This window comes from Cebus imitator, unplaced genomic scaffold (genome assembly GCF_001604975.1).
Source record: "Cebus imitator isolate Cc_AM_T3 unplaced genomic scaffold, Cebus_imitator-1.0 Scaffold14, whole genome shotgun sequence".
In the NCBI taxonomy this organism is placed as follows: Eukaryota; Metazoa; Chordata; class Mammalia; order Primates; family Cebidae; genus Cebus; species Cebus imitator.
In genome coordinates this window covers 9175842-9193617 of record NW_016107329.1, presented here as the reverse complement: position 1 = coordinate 9193617, position 17776 = coordinate 9175842, and the positions used below count along the sequence as shown (strand labels likewise).

At 40.0% G+C, this 17776-nt stretch overlaps 1 protein-coding gene across 1 annotated transcript in view; it reads left to right on the top strand.

The window, feature by feature from the left end:
- Nucleotides 1-14158, top strand: part of ANKRD10 (ankyrin repeat domain 10) — a 37442-nt gene extending 23284 nt beyond the window's left edge. Inside the window, exons 5-6 of the mRNA XM_017502043.2 lie at nt 9192-9334; nt 12589-14158. Coding sequence (XP_017357532.2) covers nt 9192-9334; nt 12589-13064 — 619 coding nt within the window. The 3' untranslated portion in view covers nt 13065-14158. The remainder of the gene's footprint in view (nt 1-9191; nt 9335-12588) is intronic.
- The last annotated feature ends 3618 nt before the right edge of the window (nt 14159-17776 follow it).

Sequence of the window (17776 nt, the reverse complement as noted above, 5' to 3'; positions counted from 1 at the left end):
TTTTAATTTGCTTCTAAATGTTCCTGGGCTTACAAAAATTGCTGATGGTCTGGCAGTAAAACATTTTCACATTCTGGAAGGTAAATGTTTTCTGTACTATGATTTGACCTCAGCTGGTCTCTGTACCCCACATGGTAATATGTGTTCATTTTTCATTGCAAGATGTAGTATATAATTTGATGTTGAGGATTTAAGTCCCTAAGGTAAGTTATTTTCGTTAAGTATACTTCCACCTTTTTTTTTTTTTTATTTTAAGAAAACAACAGCAACAACAGCAAAAAACAGGATCTCGCTCTTCACCCAGGCTGGAGTGCAGTGGTGTTATTTCGGCTCACTGCAATGTCTGCCTCCCAGGTTAAAGCAGTTCTCCTGCCTTGCCCTCCCAGGTAGCGGGGTTTACAGGTGCATGCTGTCACACCCAGCTAATTCTGTATTTTTAATAGAGAAGGGGCTTCACCATGTTGGCCAGGCTGGTCTCAAACTCCTGACTTAGTGAGCCACCTGCCTCAGCCTCCCAAAGTGCTGGGATTATAGGCATGAGCCACTGCGCTTGGCCCTTTTTTTTTTTTTTAAGGTAATTTTGGAGTTTGCAAATAAGCAGAGTCAGCAAATCACTCTTGAAGTTGAAAACACCTCCCTTTCCTATAGGAAAATCATCTGTAGCTATATATACGATGTCTTAGTCCAGGTGTCATGGCTCACACCTGTAATCCCAGCACTTTGGGAGGCCGAGGCAGGAGGATTACTTGAGCTCAGGAGTTCAAGACAAGCCTGGGTGACATAGTGTGCCCTCATCTCTAGTTTAAAAAAAAAAAAAAAAAAAAAAATCTTAGTAGGAGACAAATGCGATAGCTTGGCAGGAATATTTAGTGAACCTAAAGGGAAAGAGTTGGCAGTGTAATGAACCAGATTATGAGCTCAGATTTGCCGAGGATAAGCACAAAGTTTGTTTTGTTTTTTAAATCAACTGTACTAGTTATAGCATGAGGAATACTGGCTATCAGTAAATCACTTAAAAATCTAGAGGTTTTAATTAACTTTAAATTTCATGAAACATCATGCTTTCTACCTTAAGTGTGTTCAAGTGAAGCATTTTTTCCCTATAAAGTTGATAAAATGTTAGTGTTACATACTTGACAGCTGTTTAAATCTTGTCACCATAAAAATTCCTGTGGTAAAAGACTTTTTGTAGTAATGTATTGATTTAACAGTTTTATCAAATTCAGGGTTTTTATGAGTTAAGCATTTCTGGAAAGATGCTAAAATCATAAGCATGACATGAAGATCTGCATCCGTTTCAAAATGGTCTTTTTAGTGGTGATGTGTTCAGCTTGTCATGTTTGTACCATGTTTTAATATAAAGCCCTTTTAAGAGCATCCACTTTTTAAAAATCCTTTGCCATTTCCTTGAATGCCTGGTTAATATTGTAGAGTGGTCTTGTTGTGCCCTCATGCACCAATTGTACATGTCTGTCCCTGTATGTCACTGTATAGTCTAAATGTCGTTGAAAAATGATTTATGCTTCATTTTCCCTTATTGCTGATAAATCCTGTATGCTGTTTAGTATTTTTATTTCCTTTTTTTTTTTGAGATGGAGTTTCACTCCTGTTGCCCAGGCTAGAGTGCAATGGCACGATCTCAACTCAGTGCAACCTCCGTTCCGCTTCCTGGGTCTAAGCGAGTCTTCTGCCTCAGCCTCCTGAGTCGCTGGGAATTACAAGCATGCAACACCACTTCCAGCTAAGTTCTGTATTTGTAGTGGAGATGGGGTTTCTTCCTGTTGGTCAGGCTCGTCTCAAACTCCTGACCTCAGGTGATTCGCCCCCCTTAGCCTCCCAGAGTGCTGGGATTACTGGTGTGAGCCACCGCACCCTGCCTCTGTTTAGTATTTTTAAAAAGAGATCACTTAACATGCTAATTGGACTCAAAATGTTCCTAGCAGAGTTTGTAAAACTAGTTCCAGAGTTTCTAAGGTCATTTGAGTTGGCCAATACTATGTTGCTTAATTGCTCTGGAAAGCATTTCTGAGGATTCCTTCCTTCCTAAACCCCATTATTACATAGATTTGGTTTAAAGAGTCATGCTGATTTGCAGGAATTTTATTTTCTTCCTTTAGAATGAGAATCTGTTTGGGTTGACCAGTGATTAGAAGTTCACATTTTGCATGTTAAACTTACCATACAGCATTCCCAAACTGTACATTGCCGGTCTTAACCCTGAGGGTGCTAATTTAGACAAAAATATGGTTGGAGGCAGGCACTTCTGCGTAAGTGTTGCAGGTAATATGCAGACCTAACATTGAGAACTTGGACAGGTTGAGCCACTCAGGTACATAGTAAGTGACTGATGTTTCTGTGATGATCACAGTAGAAATATTTAAGCCAAGATGCACATTACCTGAAAGCTGCTCTTGCCTGGTTTTCTTAATTTGTATACTGTGACTATTAATATCCTGGAACTTCTAGTGGTTCAGTCTTTTATGTAGTTGACAGTCCTTAGATTTGCCCCACACATCACAAGGGTGTGTATATATATTTTTATTTTGTGTTTGTGTGAGCATAGATAGGCATCTTCAGCTCACCTATACTCCCACCACACTCTTCTTTATGGGAAAAGTTCACCTACACTCCCACCACACTCTTTTTTATGGGAAAGGTGCTTCCCTCCCCCACCCACCTTTTACCATTACATACTGAATGTGGTATGTTGGATATTGGGACTAATTGTTGATCATTAAAACAGGGTTTTGGTTTTTTTTCCTCTCTCAATTACCTGAATATTCTATGTGAAATTGTTACTGGTTTCAGTAGATATATAATTATTTTCATTATTTGACCAGTTTTTTAGTTTTAAAGATATGTTGCTCTAATTTGTTTTGATTGTAATTTCTGGCATCTTGATTTCCTGTTTCAATGTAAGTTTTAAGTTTTGCTTAATCTGAATTATTTTATTAGGTTTTTGGTTCTCATGCCAGAGTAAAATGTGATAAATTCTTCTTTATTTAACACATGGATAAAAAATTCTTTGAGTAACTTTACATGTGAAAATATGATAAATTATTTCCTCATTTAACACATGCATATAAAATACTTTGAGTAACTTCACATATAAAAATATAAAAAGTTTAAGCTTTTTTTTGGTTTGGCTCTTAAAAAAAAAGTTAAGGGTGCCAGGGTTAATATCTTGGCTGCATAGAGATGCCAGCTTGGATCTTATCAGTAAAACTTTAGTCTGTTCTGTTTTCCTAGAATTTAAGAGTTAGAAATATTGAAGCTTTAAGTGTGGAATTTGTAAAAGTAATTACTTCCAGAAAGTTTTCAAAGTCAGCCCTTAAGGAGGTCCCTGTAAAATTCACTTAAAAAGCAAAAACACTAGATCACCTGAGGTCGGGAGTTCAAGACCATCCTGACCAACATGGTAAAAAAAAAAAAAAAAAAAAAAAAAACACTGGAATCCTGAGTCTGACTATTAACTACTCTTCCCCACAAAAAGTGTCTTTACTTTTAGTAAACTACTTTCAAGTATTTTAAACTGGAGTAATTTTCTTTTGGAAACGATGTTGCTGTAGAAGATGTTAAGTGAAGAATAAAGACTGCCTTTTGTAGTGCTTGAATATTAACTCCTTTGGGAAGTTTTCCTCAAGAAGTCATACTTTAACTTGCATAAAGGCATTTGCATCTGTATTAAATGTGTTTGTTCAGAATATAGACGTAAGTGTGGACATGAATTCTGGAGGGTGAAATAAAATCCACAGTTACTTAAGCAGCTTGTTTTGATGGAAAGTACCTTGGGATAATACTTTCCCCAGTGTGGGATTTTGTTCCTTTTAGATAGTGCAAGGAAGTGTCAGTCATAAAATTTTTTTTTGTTTTCTGTTTATCAACCATTTGCTCAGATGGTATGATGCATGGGCTTCTAGACTCCTGCTGCACCACTGTGTATAAAACTCAGTTCAGGTTTGTTAGCGTTCTTGGTTAATCTTGAGGAATAACCCAATACAATTATTTTTATATGTACTCCTTGGAAAGTGGTGTCAAGTTTTTCAGTGATCCTGGTTTGAAAAGAATACCAGTCCCTTCCATGAGTGAATACTTCATTTGCTGATTGACAGTTGTTTTGCATGGAGCTCCAGTCGTGGGGAATTGCATGGAGCTCCAGTCGTGGGGAAGAAGCAGGGGAATACAGTGGGAGTTTAAACACTGACCTAATAACTTCAATTTCATAATTGGGACAATTGCCCCATAAGTAGGCTGGAGTGACGGCAGACCTCAAGTGTTACACAGCTCCGTTTTCATCACATAGGCATATTATTGCTCTTAGAATCTCATTCATGCTCTGATGGTATTGAATATTAAAACACCTTATAGAAACAAATATCTACAACATGATGCTTTAAAGGTAAAATTACTGGTGGAAAGTTTTAACACTTTCCCCCGAGTGGATTTAACATAGATAACATATCTCTTGCCTTCTGTCCTTAACTGTTTGTGTTAGGCAGGCTTAAAGACTTGGTAAAGGAGGGCAGAGATGGCCAACAGGTTTGTTAAATGATAGATGTTAGTTGCTTGACACTTGAGAGTCAGAAAATAAAATGCCTCCCAGGAGTGAATTTGTGATTTAGTTCCTTCTAGTTTAGCTATATATTATAGCACTTTAACTGCTGAGGTCCTTAGTCTTTTCAGATTTCCAGTATATTTGTTTATAAAAATTTGGCCAGAATGACAGATCACACCTACCTAGTTGTGCTCAAATAAGAGGCAATTGTTTTTTCTTGATCTCTAGAGCTGTGATGTCCCTAAAGATGAAACATCTTGAAATACAGTCTGAATTACACTTAACAGTCCAGGCAATGTCTGCATTTTCCACTGAAAGTCCTACGTTGAGCAAGCCTCATTGGCCTGATTTGTCTTCAGCACAGTTGTGGACACTGCAGTGGGACGCAAAACCAGGACTGGCACACTTAATCACAAGCCACTTGTGTATTCTTGGAGCCAAACCCCTGGTCTTTCCACAGGGCTCACTGTCCTCCGTCCTTTGTTGCTTCATGCTACCTGGAGTCATCCCAACCCTCTGCTCTGCTGGAATGTGGGCCCTGACGGGTCCCACGAAAGATCGCCTTGTAATACAAAAAAAAAAAAAAAAAATGTGGTTTTAACAGGACCTTTATTAGAAAAAAGTTGAGTAAAATGTGCTCTACAGCAGAACAAAGAACAGTTGTAGGTAATGGCTGGTGGGAAATTACAAAGGCAGAGCGTCTTCTTTAATGAGAGGATATTGAGGCTTCCCCAGTTTAAGCAACAGCAGGATACACTCAGTTCCGTGAAAAGGCCACAGGCTGGAGGGCCCTGGATCAGCACCTGGTACCCTTACAGCACCCAGAGGCACAGTAAAAGGTAGATTACTAATGTAGATCATGATCCCAAGCTTCACTTACATGTATTGTGTGAAACTACTTGACAGTTTTTGACTTGTAAAATGTCTCCTGCTTTATTTAGTCTTCGGGAATATAACCAGTATGGCTCAGGTCTTGGCAGTAATGTCCTGTTAACTCATAAGAGCGCCCTTATCTTAAAATACATGACTGTTTAGAGTGCTTTTTTTTTTAAGCTGTGAAGATTAAAGTTGTGATCAGGCATTTTTCCTAAGCCCTAGATGTATCTGCAGGTGTGCCTGGGAATTAAAGTCCTGTTTTCCTGTGCTTCAGTATACCTGTACACCAGCGTGTCTTAACTCCCACCTGGTCAGCACTCCGCAAGCCTTCGTCGTGGCACGAACGTGGTGTCCAGTTGCATTACTTCTGTAACGCTGCAGACTTTCTTGAAACTAAGATTTTTTTTTTTATGGTTCCAAGCAGTTTGATTCTGAATAGCTCATATAGTTACAGAGTTACTGGGAACTGCCTTTAGGGGCTTTGTGCAACCCCCAAATTTCAGATGAAAATACAAATGCAGACCGCTCAGTTGCCCTGAGTGTCAGCCCAAAGTGGAGCATCTCCCTGTGTCCCCCAGGGGCAGGAATGCAGGTTTCTCAGTCAGCCGTGCTCTGTTGGCTAGTTCTCGCTTAGGAGGGCAGGCAGTGACCACACCTGGGTGTGGCTGTATCTCTGAGCAGGGAGGTTGGAGGTTTTGAGCTAGGTAGTTTTCCACCCTGAACGTTGTGTCTTAGGTATACTAGAAGCCTGTCTTCCCAACAGACACCTGTTTTTACAGTCAGTAGGTAAGGACCCTTTGTAAAAAGTGGTCATACTGACATTTGCAGAAGCATTCAATCATTGTTTTAAGAGTCAATAGGAAGATAGGAAAAGATAGTGCTTCCTTTCACAAACAGTAAAAACTGACGACCTTGGGAGACATTTTGTTTTTCTGAAATGTCTGTACAGGCCACCTTTCTCAAATGCAAGGTGTAGCATTTAAATGATTTCTTCAGCAGTGGCAACAGGTGTGTGGGAGGAAACAGTTCCAAATCCAACGTTCTTAAAATTTTGAGAGGCCAATTTTAATTTCATGGCTTGAAACATAATTTAAAGAGAGAAATAATTGTAGGCTTAATGTCTCCACTGGCCCATTGAGAACTTACAGCTACTAGGAATGAAGAAATGAAGAAGGCACTTAGATAAAACAGCATTCATTACCCAAGGCTCTGGAACAGCTGGTTGTGGGAACTACACTATAGAGGGAATGTAATTCTAGGATGTCTGATGTCATGATTCCCACAATAGAATCTTGATTGGTAAAATATGGAAAGAAGCCTTTCATTGTGACCTTGCTTTCTTAGAGAAATTATCTGCATTAACAAAAGATGTATTTCCTAAATGGAGCAGTTTCTGAGAGGCCCCTGGTCACTGCGAGGCTTCTAGTTAACAGGATTAATTGCTGCTGGGAGATAGTGCTTTGCCCACTTCCTCTTCCTGGGCTGCCCTTGCCATGGCTCTTCCAGCCCCCTAGTGGTGCCTCCGCCCTCAGGGCCCGCGTCCCTGCACCTCGCATTGCCAGGCCTGCATGGATGGTTGTGATTCCTCACGTTGTGTTACAGGCTAGACGAGGTACGGATCATTTGTTTTTGTTTACCTTGTGTTTTTATTTCTTCGGGCTAGTGAGTGGGGTTCGTCTGTTGATAGAACTAGTCTAGGCACTGGGCCTAGTGAACGAGAAGACAAATACCCCACCTTTTGTGAAGCTCTTCTCTGTTGGGGTTTTCTAACCTTGTCAGAGGTGTGAAATTGCAAGTAACCTCCAGTTGCTGCTTTATCCAGGTAACATTGGCATCTGAATGCCAATTGAGTGTGTAGGTATTTTAAGCTGTCTGGATTGTATTCCCATAAAAGTCCATCTTTTTGTACAGACCATGTTCATGGTTGGCTTTGCAGGATGGCAGCCTGTGGGAGGAGCGAACACTGACCTGCTCTTGACTGCAGCTTCCCGGTGTCTGCATGCCGTGAAGGGCTCCTGGAGTTGGGAGGACTCTCACCCAGCACGCTGTGGGGATCTGTTCTTCCACCAACCACTCCCCACCCTTTTTTTTTTTTTTTCCTCCAAAAGATGCCCTGCTTACCACTGATTTCTTAAAAGTGTATGCCTGAGTCATAGGAAAAGTGGAGCCTGGCCTGTGGAAGATTTTTTAAAGCTTTAAATAGATAAGACTAAAATCCACCGTTTAATGCCTCTGGTTTTAAAGGACCTGTATTTGAAGAATGCTTTTGGCATCCTACCTGTTCAGACTTCTGAGTACCCCCCTACCCCCACCAAACTACACAAATCACACTGTTCTGTTTCTCTCCCACATACTAATTTAGAAATCAGGTTTCTCATTCTGTACATTAGCATCTTTGTAGAATAATCCAGAACTAGTATATACAGTAGAATCAAAAGTGACTCATGTGCCTCCAAAATTAGAGCTAATTCAAGCTGCAAAGTTCCATTCTCCCTATTTTTAAATGTTTCTATGAAAGAGGTATTTAGCACTGGAAGTTGTTATTTGTGGTGTGTATTCTTTGGCCCAGAAATAATTCGAAGTATCTGAGTTAACCAGAAATACTCACAAAGATGTATTTTTGTTAATTGTGACATTCATGATAGGAAAGAAAACTGAAGTGGCACAGACAGCTGCAGGGAATTTGGTTAGGTGAATTGTAACAGCCGTATGACAGAGTAAAACTTGTTTCTACATTAACCGATGTGACATGCCACAGCAAATGAATAAAGCAAAGTGTAACAGTGATTGTTAGAAGCCGTTCAGACAGGTGGGGCTGCTTATAAGAAGTGAGTCTTGCTAGGAATCGGAGGTGGAGGTGCTTGTGTGGCGTGTGTATGACATGGGCCGTTCACATCGCAGTACACAGAAGGGTAATCTTGTAAGTGAAGTGGCTGGGTAGTTTTAGCTTCCCATTTCTAATGTTTTCTGTATTTTGATGTGATAATTTTACATAATTTGGTGCTCAGGTCAAATGTCACTCTGGGACAGTGCTGACGGATTAGTCTTGAGTCTCAGCATTTACCTTATTTTTTGTTAATGGAAATAGTGAAATTTTTGTTTGCTTGTAGAAAGTGATTCATTTAGAGAGAGAAAGAAACAGGAGAAGGAGAGAGAAAGAAACACCTAACTCTCACACTGAGTAAGAGAATCCAGAAAGATGGAATCTGGGAGAGAAAAGCAGCTTCCACACTGGAAGGGAATAGAGAGAGAGATGGAATTTAGGAGGGGAGGACAGGCCTCCGCGAGAGTGTGGAAGCGGACCCCAGAGGGAAAATCCATGAGAGAGAAAGAGGGCTTCCACGAGAGTGTTCGTGGAAGGGGATCCAAACATGGAGTCCCGGAAATAGTGAATTTAAAAAAAAAAAATCAGAATTGTTTTAATTGTATGTTGTTGATTTAAAATTGTCTTAATATTTTTTTTTTTCGAAAAACATGCTGAATTTGAAAATAGAGTTTAGAATTGTTTCCAGGTTATGTAACCACTTTATGTCCTCTCAGTGGCCAAAAAATTATAATTTTTGCCATCAAGTAAATCTATAATAGGTATCTGAAATTCCATGACTTTAAACTCTGTATATGTCAGGAAATTTTTTTTATTGTGGAAGTTTTTCAGTCATTTGCTAAGCTCATTGTGACCTGTTGATTTTTTTTTTTTAATGTGACTGTTTTAGACTGTTCAGTGCTTACACAAAGGAATGTAAACTGTGTGACTGAACAGCTATCTTGTTACAAAGGAATCTGAAATAGTCTTTGTTTTCTGTACAGCTCCAAGCTTGGATTCTGCCGTACCACTCATGAATGGCGACACAGAAGACGATGCTGACAAAATGCACGTTGATAGGGAGTTTGCTGTTGTAACAGGTGGGAGTGGACAGTTTCCTGTTAGCTGCAACAACAATCCAATGGTCGAAGACACCAAACAGCAGGAGAGTGGTTCTGTTGGACCAAAAGAAATAGAAATATATACTGTGTCAGCAATGCAGACCCCCTGTCGTTGCAAGAATCAGTATGCATATTATTTCTAACATAAGTTTCTCTCAGACGTTTTGCACTTTGTTGTTCAGTGTCTTTTTAAAAAATGTTATACTATAATTTACATATCTTGGTTAAGTTTGTAGATATAAGGATTAGTGTTTTGGGTATATTCTATGGACATGGAAAATGTAAGTGCAATCTTTCTATTCTGATTTGAAGCTGTTGCTTAATGTGCCTTGCTTATTTTTAATGAGGTTTGCATTTTTAATTTTCTGACATACGGCCTTTGGGTGAATATACCGAACATGCTATGGTTAATATTTTCAAAGCAATATACTGCAAAGAGGACGACTAGCAGTAAACGTTGAGAACTAGGCAGTGTGGTTCAGACTCAGCCCGGTCACGCCAGCATGGAATCCGTTACCCAGGACTTGGTTGCTTTGGTTTCTGTGGCCTTCATTCTGAGTCTGTTAACATGGTAAACACTGTGTTTCACAACACACATTCTCTACATTAATGTTTTTAGTGTATTCAAACAGTATTCCTGTTTCCAACTTTTAAAAGATAGAAGCAGCTCAGTTCTTATAGCATTTAGAATAACTAAAATGATTTGTCCATTTAGCTATTGCTTTTTTCTGATGTTCTTTTATTTAGGTGACTGAAAAAACATTTTTTGCCATTTTCTTAACATGTTAATATATTTAGAAATAAATTTTTTTTTAAGTTTATTATGTCTTTATGCAAAATTTTTCACTGGGTATGAAAAAAAGAAAAAGAGTATGTATTTTGTTTCCCAAACCCACATGAAAAAATCACTCAAAAGAAAATGTTCATCTTTCTAGAAGCTACAGGATTGCTGGGGTCACCTTTTTCTCAGTAGGGAAATTCTGATCAGTTAGCATATTTAAAATAATAGATTTTCTGTAGTCAGGGGCTATTTGACCTTAGCTAAAGATCCATAACAAAACTCAAATCCTTTGTTTTTTGAAAATGACCTTGCTCCCTGCTTTTGAGTAGGCAGAAGTGGCCAACCTTTATTCCTCAGACATTAGTTCCTTGTTAAACTTGATCCAAGCTGGAACATACTTTTAAAAAACTCAGCCCATCCCGTATACCAGATGTCAAGTACATACACCCTGTGTTTCCTATCATTTGATTTACGACACTCTGACCAATAAACAATGTGTTAAGTCACTAGAGATTACATGAGGTTTTCCTTGTGGGACATGGCACTCCACGTCCACTGGAAGCTTGAGGGAGCTGCCTCCACAGTCCTTTGAGAATCAGACCGAAAGTCAGGCTGCTCTCCTTTAAACACTTCTGAGTAACTCGGAGTTTTGTTCTGCCAAAATTATTTTCAAGAATTTTACATTTTCGAACAACTGTGTACAGACATCTTTGTATTTTAAATGCCCCTAGTTTGAGACCCGGGAGGATCAAGTGTCCCTACCCCCGGAAAGGACTCAGGCAGGAAGGCGCCTGCTTCTAAACCCTGATCTTCTCTATGGAGTTGGCTGGAAGGGAGGTAGGATCTTGCCCGAAACCTCATCCCCAGCATGGCGTTTGGATGTCGGTGGGTTCCGAGGGCTGGCCAGGCAGCTGGTGACAAGGAAAGTGGGTTTTGGCCAGCAGCTGGGAGCAGCTTGTTGTATTTCTGTTTTTATTTTCTGTTTAGTCATTGAAAGACTTATTTTCTAATCTTAGATTTTAGCCAAATAGAAAAGCTATCATTTAATTTGGAAAAATAAATCTATTGTCCTTTGAAGAACTTATAGCAATTATTAAACTATGTTGCTTAAATATCCAAGAAATTGACAATGAATGGAATATTTAGATAATGTTTTCATTCACTGAACAAGCCCCGATCTTTCCTTGGCAGGAAGACTTGCAGGGCATAACAGAAACCTCTGTTGGAGGCATCCAGGAGGTGAGATGGAAGGGGAGGCCTCCATGGGAAGAGTCACATGGTGTGTGACACGTTAGGGTAATCAGATGTATTTCAACTGCGTCCTTATTCTAAAAGTTATTAGAACTGAGCTCTTCTACATTTCATATCATGCTTTGCTTTGGTAGTGAAGAACACTGAGATAAAAACTAGTCTAGCAAGAGGTAATTTTAGATCATCTCTTATACTGTTATGTGAATTCCTGTGAATATGAATATTGCTGCTTCTCAAGTTGCAGTATACAGAAGAATAACTTGTCATTGCCTGTCCTGGTGTGCCCAGATGTTCCGTAATGGACTTTTTGTCCCGTAAGACATCTCCCTCCCAATGGATGTCTGTATATGCAGATTAAACTATCAACATTTTTTCCAGCAGAGATGGTTTTTGAAAGTAACCTAATAAATGAAACCCTGGCTGCCATGGTCATTTTAATTGCTGGACTGAGAAGAAGCGACTCCGTGTTGTGCTGTTGGCCCAGGCTGCGTGCGTGAGGACTGTTGGCAGCTAGAGTTCCTGCCTGTAGTCGCCGCTTTCTCTGTTCTGCCAGTGCTCTCCTGGCGTTTTACAGAAGTACTAGGTAGATTTCTGTGCTACTGAAGAAAAAAAAGTGGTTCCTTTTAACAGTCCTGATTTGAGACTCAGGGGAGGGTCAGGTGATTTATGAGGAGAGAGTTTTTAAAAACCTTATATGATGCTGTCATATCTAGTTCAAAGAACTTCCTTAATTCACCACTTGATTTACCTTTTTTCCCCCTTTTGCTTGAGAACTAGAGAAGTTTGTGTTCTATTGGAACCCTTCCACTTTCCATTCAGTTCTGATGGACCTTTTTAGGGGCGATTTTTTAAAAACTGCTCTCGAAAGTATTAAAATGAGAGCACTTTTTTGATATCTTTTCGGGACTGTGTTGGTATTTTTCATACAGTATCTTTGTCAGCTTCCATTTTTCAGTTTAGCTACCTGATGCTGCTGGCATGCATACAGGTTTCTCTTACCAGGCAAACAGTACTGTTAACATTTTAATTTTAAGTCTACCTATGCACATTGATTTTACTTTGAAAAAAGAACTGGTTTAAAAGGAAAAAAGCAAAAGAAACTAAATAAGTTCTTTAAAATTATAATGGCAATGAAGCATTTTATAGTTTCTCCTGCCCCATTGGTTCTGAATTTTGGTGACAGGTGTATTTCTTAATGCAGATGTGAAAAACAGTAGCTCCGTATCGAATACATTGACAAATGGATGTGTCATCAATGGACATTTGGACTTCCCCTCCACGACCCCGCTCAGTGGGATGGAAAGCAGGAGTGGCCAGTGCTTGACAGAAGCTAACGGAATTAGCAGTGGATTAGCCCCAGGACAGCCGTTTCTGCGTAGCCAGGGTTCTGTCTACATTAGTGGGAATGAGGAGCCGGAGGAGACCGTGAGAGCTAACCCTGAGTTGTGTGGTTCTCTGCACCTGAATGGGAGTCCGAGTAGCTGCGTAGCCAGTAGGCCTTCCTGGGTAGAAGACATTGGGGATAACCTGTACTATGGACACTACCACGGGTTTGGGGACACTGCTGAAAGCCTCCCAGAGCTGAACAGTGTGGTCGAGCATTCCAATTCCGTGAAGGTGCAGGAGCGGTACGACAGCGCCGTGCTGGGCACCATGCACCTGTACCACGGCTCCTAGAAGTGCTGCCGGGGCGCTCGGAAACGCAGGAGTCCTTCCTGGCAGCCTGCTCAGAATCCTGATGTAGTAGCAACTTGAACGAATGTCACAATTTGTACTGTTTTTTTTATACTTCAACTTTCTGACAAAGTAAACTTTGACAAGTTCCCAGCGAGTGCTTGTGCATGAGTAGGGCTTACTGAGTGCATAGCTGTTTCTACAGGGAGGCGTCCTTTTTATAAGATGCACTTTTGGAGTTTTTCTGATGCCAATCTCAACATTGTCTTTTTAATACTGTCACCAGATATTGCTGCTTTTCCTTTTGTTAAAAGATTAAATTATATGATCAAGATAAATTGGAGCGGTAAATGAGGTGCCTGGTAATTTATCTCTTTGTACATGGGCATCATTTTAAAAAACTTGCTTCTACTGTTTTCTGTAGAGTTTGGCAGAACACAGCTATTTCCTATGCAAGGTGCAGCCTAACAAAGATTTCTGCAGTGATTTGTGTGGAGAAGAGAACGTTTGTCCTTTTGAATTAAGCTTCTCAGATCACCATGTGGTGGAAGGTTTTAGTTGTAGACACAGTGGACCCTCCTTTAATGATGGAGATCACTGCCTTGGGCTTCATGGAAGACAGGCCCCACCTGGGGCTGCGTTCTGATTTATTGTTTTATTCCACATCTCCTGCTTGGTTCTGGAACTTTTACCACACAGAACAGATTCCTTTATATGTAGTGGAAGTTACTATTTGTAGGAATTGTCAGGTCAAAATATTTAACTGACTTTTGACATATATTTTCTTTTTTCCTTGTTTTTGTTTTCTGGGGTTTTCTGCTTTAAGATATATACCACTATATATATCCAGTTAACTGAGAGAATTTTGACTCTCTTAATAAAACTGCATTAAGTTTTTGATTTTGTAGAAATTAGCTTTTGTCTAGGCAACTAGTGGTTATACTGTGCAAACATTGTAATGAATTTTTACTTTTTTGATTTTTGTAATAAAAATTGGTGCAGATAGAGAAAATGTCAAAAGAACAAAACAGTGTTTTAAGAGTGTTAATAACATTTTAAAACTGTCCTTCACAAATGGAATAAAAAACTCACACTCAGTTTGTCCCTGGGGTTTCTCTTGGGGTTTGGGGGTCAGCAGGGGGCGGTGGTGGATATCTGTGGAAGGAATGGGAAGGGAGGAGAAGTTTACTGTTGTGTTTTCATTTTGCTTATAAGATTTTACTTGACTCTTCTGACACTCTTCATATGGTGTTTTTTCCACTTTTGAGTTTCTACTCTAGTTTTAAGGCACTGTCAGTACTGAATCTCTGTGGAGGAAGGATCAGTTGCATGCTGGTTCAGTATTGTGCCTGAGTGCTTATTTTCACAAAAGACAGCAACTATAATGTTGTAAACGTCTTTGGTTTTAGCAAATGTTAATTAGGCCTTTTAAGAAAATTGCAGTTTCAAATAGCACCAAAATAGCCATTCTGGCATGCCTACATATGTTGTTTAAAACATTCAATATTCTTGCATGTTCTTGTAAAAATTTAATAGACCATGATGAGGGAGCATTAAGCTTTGGAAGTTTTGCAAAAATTACACTGAGAACAGGAAGAGAAAGCATAGTGCTGCCCAGGCCTCTGCCCCCCATGGTATGGCAGACAGTAGTAATCAAGCTTAGAACTGAGATTTGGCCTCAGACTGATCCAAGAAGCCACCCACACTGCTGAGGTTTTAAGACATGGAACTTGATGGCATCCTGTTTGGGCTGTTTCATAAGATATTCCAGATACTCTATAGTGAGTTAATATTTGCTGAAAAATGTTAAGTGAATCTCTGAAAACACACTAAACATACTTTTGATTAGTCTTAAATTTTTGGACAGAATGTGACTGCTTAGCAACAAAAATATTGCATAGAACCTGCAGTAGGGCAGTATCTGTGCTTCGGTGGATGATGGAAGCAGTTTGACATATTCTAGTTTAGAGTCATTTAACACCAGTATATTCAGCTCTTATTTAGAGGTACATAAGGAAATTGTGATGATGGAATTAATACCATGCCTGGAATTTGCATCAAAATAAAAAAATGTGAGTGGGCCCAGGTTCCCTGATGAGTGGAGACAAGGATCAAACGCAGTTGGTGCGAGCTGGTGGTGGATACGTGGAGGTGCATTAGTTTGTCTATTTTGCATTTCTTTGAGACAAGTTTTGTTTTAGGACTTGAAGAAAAAATGCTGTATTAATTAAAAAATACAGTTGTCAGCCAGGCGCAGTGGCTCACGCCTATAATCCCAGCACTGTGGGAGGCTGAGGCAGACAGATCATAAGGTCAGGAGATCGAGACCATCCTGGCCAACATGGTGAAACCCCGTCTCTACTAAAATACAAAAATTAGCCAGGTGTGATGGCATGCGCCTGTAGTCCCAGCACTCAGGAGGCTGAGGCAGAAGAATTGCTTGAACTCGGGAGGTGGAGGTTTCAGTGAGCCGAGATTGCACCATTGCACTCCAGCCTGGGGACAGAGCAAGACTCCATCTCAAAAAAAAAAAAAATATATAATATATGTATATATATATATATATGTGTGTGTGTGTGTATGTATGTATACATACACACACATATATGTCATTTTAACATCGAGAATAAGCTTAGGTTTTTCTGTGTTCACTAGAATTGACATTTATACTGAAAGACTAGCTCACTGAGTCTTGGCCTTTTTGGCCTGAAGACCCTTTCCCTGCATGGATTCTTTTGTACTAGTAGAAACAATTGGAAAATGAAATAAAGCCCATTTACAGTGACACCCAAACCATGGAATACCTAGGAAAATATCTTTTTTATTTTATTTTATTTTTTTTAAGATGGAGTTTCACCATGTTGGTCAGGCTGGTCTTGAACTCCCGAACTCAGGTGATCCGCCTGCCGTGGCCTCCAAAGTGCTTGGATTACAGGCGAGAGCCACTGCGCCCAGCCAGAAAATATCTTAACAAAAGATGTTCAACATGTCTACACTGAAAACTATAAAACATTACTCAGACTACCTAAATACATTTTTGGTTGAAGTATGTGGAGAAAATCTGGCCTTACACAGATAGGTAATTGGAAAAGGGGATATTTGAATCATCTTTGCAGTTAATTGTGGGTACCTGACACCACCACCCAACTCTGTAGTGGTTGTGGGGCAGGAGAATAGGAAGCTAGGGTAACCAAGGGGTAAGGCAGAAGCAAAAGAACAGCAGGTGCAGCCAGTTCTGGGCAAGATTAGGCAGCACTCAGGCCACAGCCTCCTTCCTGTGTTAACAAGACAGTCTCCAGCCTCTGATTGGTCGCAGGCTAATCTTTTATAGGGTGCAGCCCATTGGAGGCCTCTAAAGGGCACCTAGAGGTGTTACCAAATTCTTTTAGCTCACCAAAAACCCTAAAGGTGGGGACTGTAGCCTGGCCCAAGTTGACTCCCACTCTGTGGAGTGTACTTTTGCTACAGTAAATCTGCACTTTTGATGCATCTTTTGTTGTTTCATTCTTTTGTTGCTTTGTGTGTTTTGTTCAATTCTTTGTTCAACTGCCCCAGGAACCTGGACGACACACTGTCAAGACAGTAGTAACATCCGGTAACAGTAGTTTCTTAAGGCCTGTTGCAATGTTGAATCAGGATCCATATCAATGAGCTTCTTGTATTCAGTTAGTAGAGTTCATCTATCTTTACTTAGAATGGACCTTTAACCCATGCATGATTTTGCAACTTTATGCATTAGTTACTTGGGAAATACCTTTTAACTGAGTTCTGCAAATCTTTTAAATGTTGAAACTTTTCATTAATATTAAAATATTGATCAAAAATCTCATGAAAGTCATAAGTTGGAAGTTGTCAAGCTTGTGGTACTGGATGCAAGTTTTACAACATTCTGATGGCTGCTGAAAAACTCAAGTTTTATCATTGGACAGAAAATACAGTCAGTTTTCCTTGACGTAGAAGGCTCACTTGGTAATTTTTAAATTTTTTTAAATGGAGACAGGATCTCACTCTGTCACACAAGCTGGAGTGCAGTGGTCCGATTTTGACTCCTTGCCACCTTGACCACTTGGGCTCAAGGGATCCTCTTGACTCAGCCTCACAGGCAGCTGGGATTACAGTCATGCACCACCATGCCCGGCTAATTTTTTTTTTTTTTCAGTTGGGGGTCTTACTATTTTACCCAGGCTGTCTCAAACAATCATCCCACCTTGGCCTCCTAAAGTGCTGGGATTACAGGCTTGAGCCACTGCACCCACCTGGTTTTTTTTAAAATCACATCTGCCAGACACACAAGGCTTAATCACGTAGCTTGTCAATCATTTCAAATGAAAATGACGTTTCTGAAAAAGCGACTGGATACTTTTCACACAATCAGCCAGAGACATGCTTTTCCTGGAGACAGCTGTACACACCAAATCCTTTACATCACACAGAACATGTGCTGTCAAAATTGACTCATTTTTCCTGCATTGAGGACATTCTGAAGTGAAATTGGCTTTTTTCCTTTTTTTGACCGCACAGCAATGAAGAATGTAAAGGTGACCAGGCCAGGACAGTTCTTGGCAAGGTGCTAGTAGCTTTACCCAGCGTTTCTTTTGAACCCTCAGTGCAGATGTCAACACTGAAGAAGACAAATCACATCTTGGTAATGAGATCATTTTGATCTTAGAGACTCCCTGAAATGGGGCCCTGGGGACCCTGGGGTTCTGCAGGCC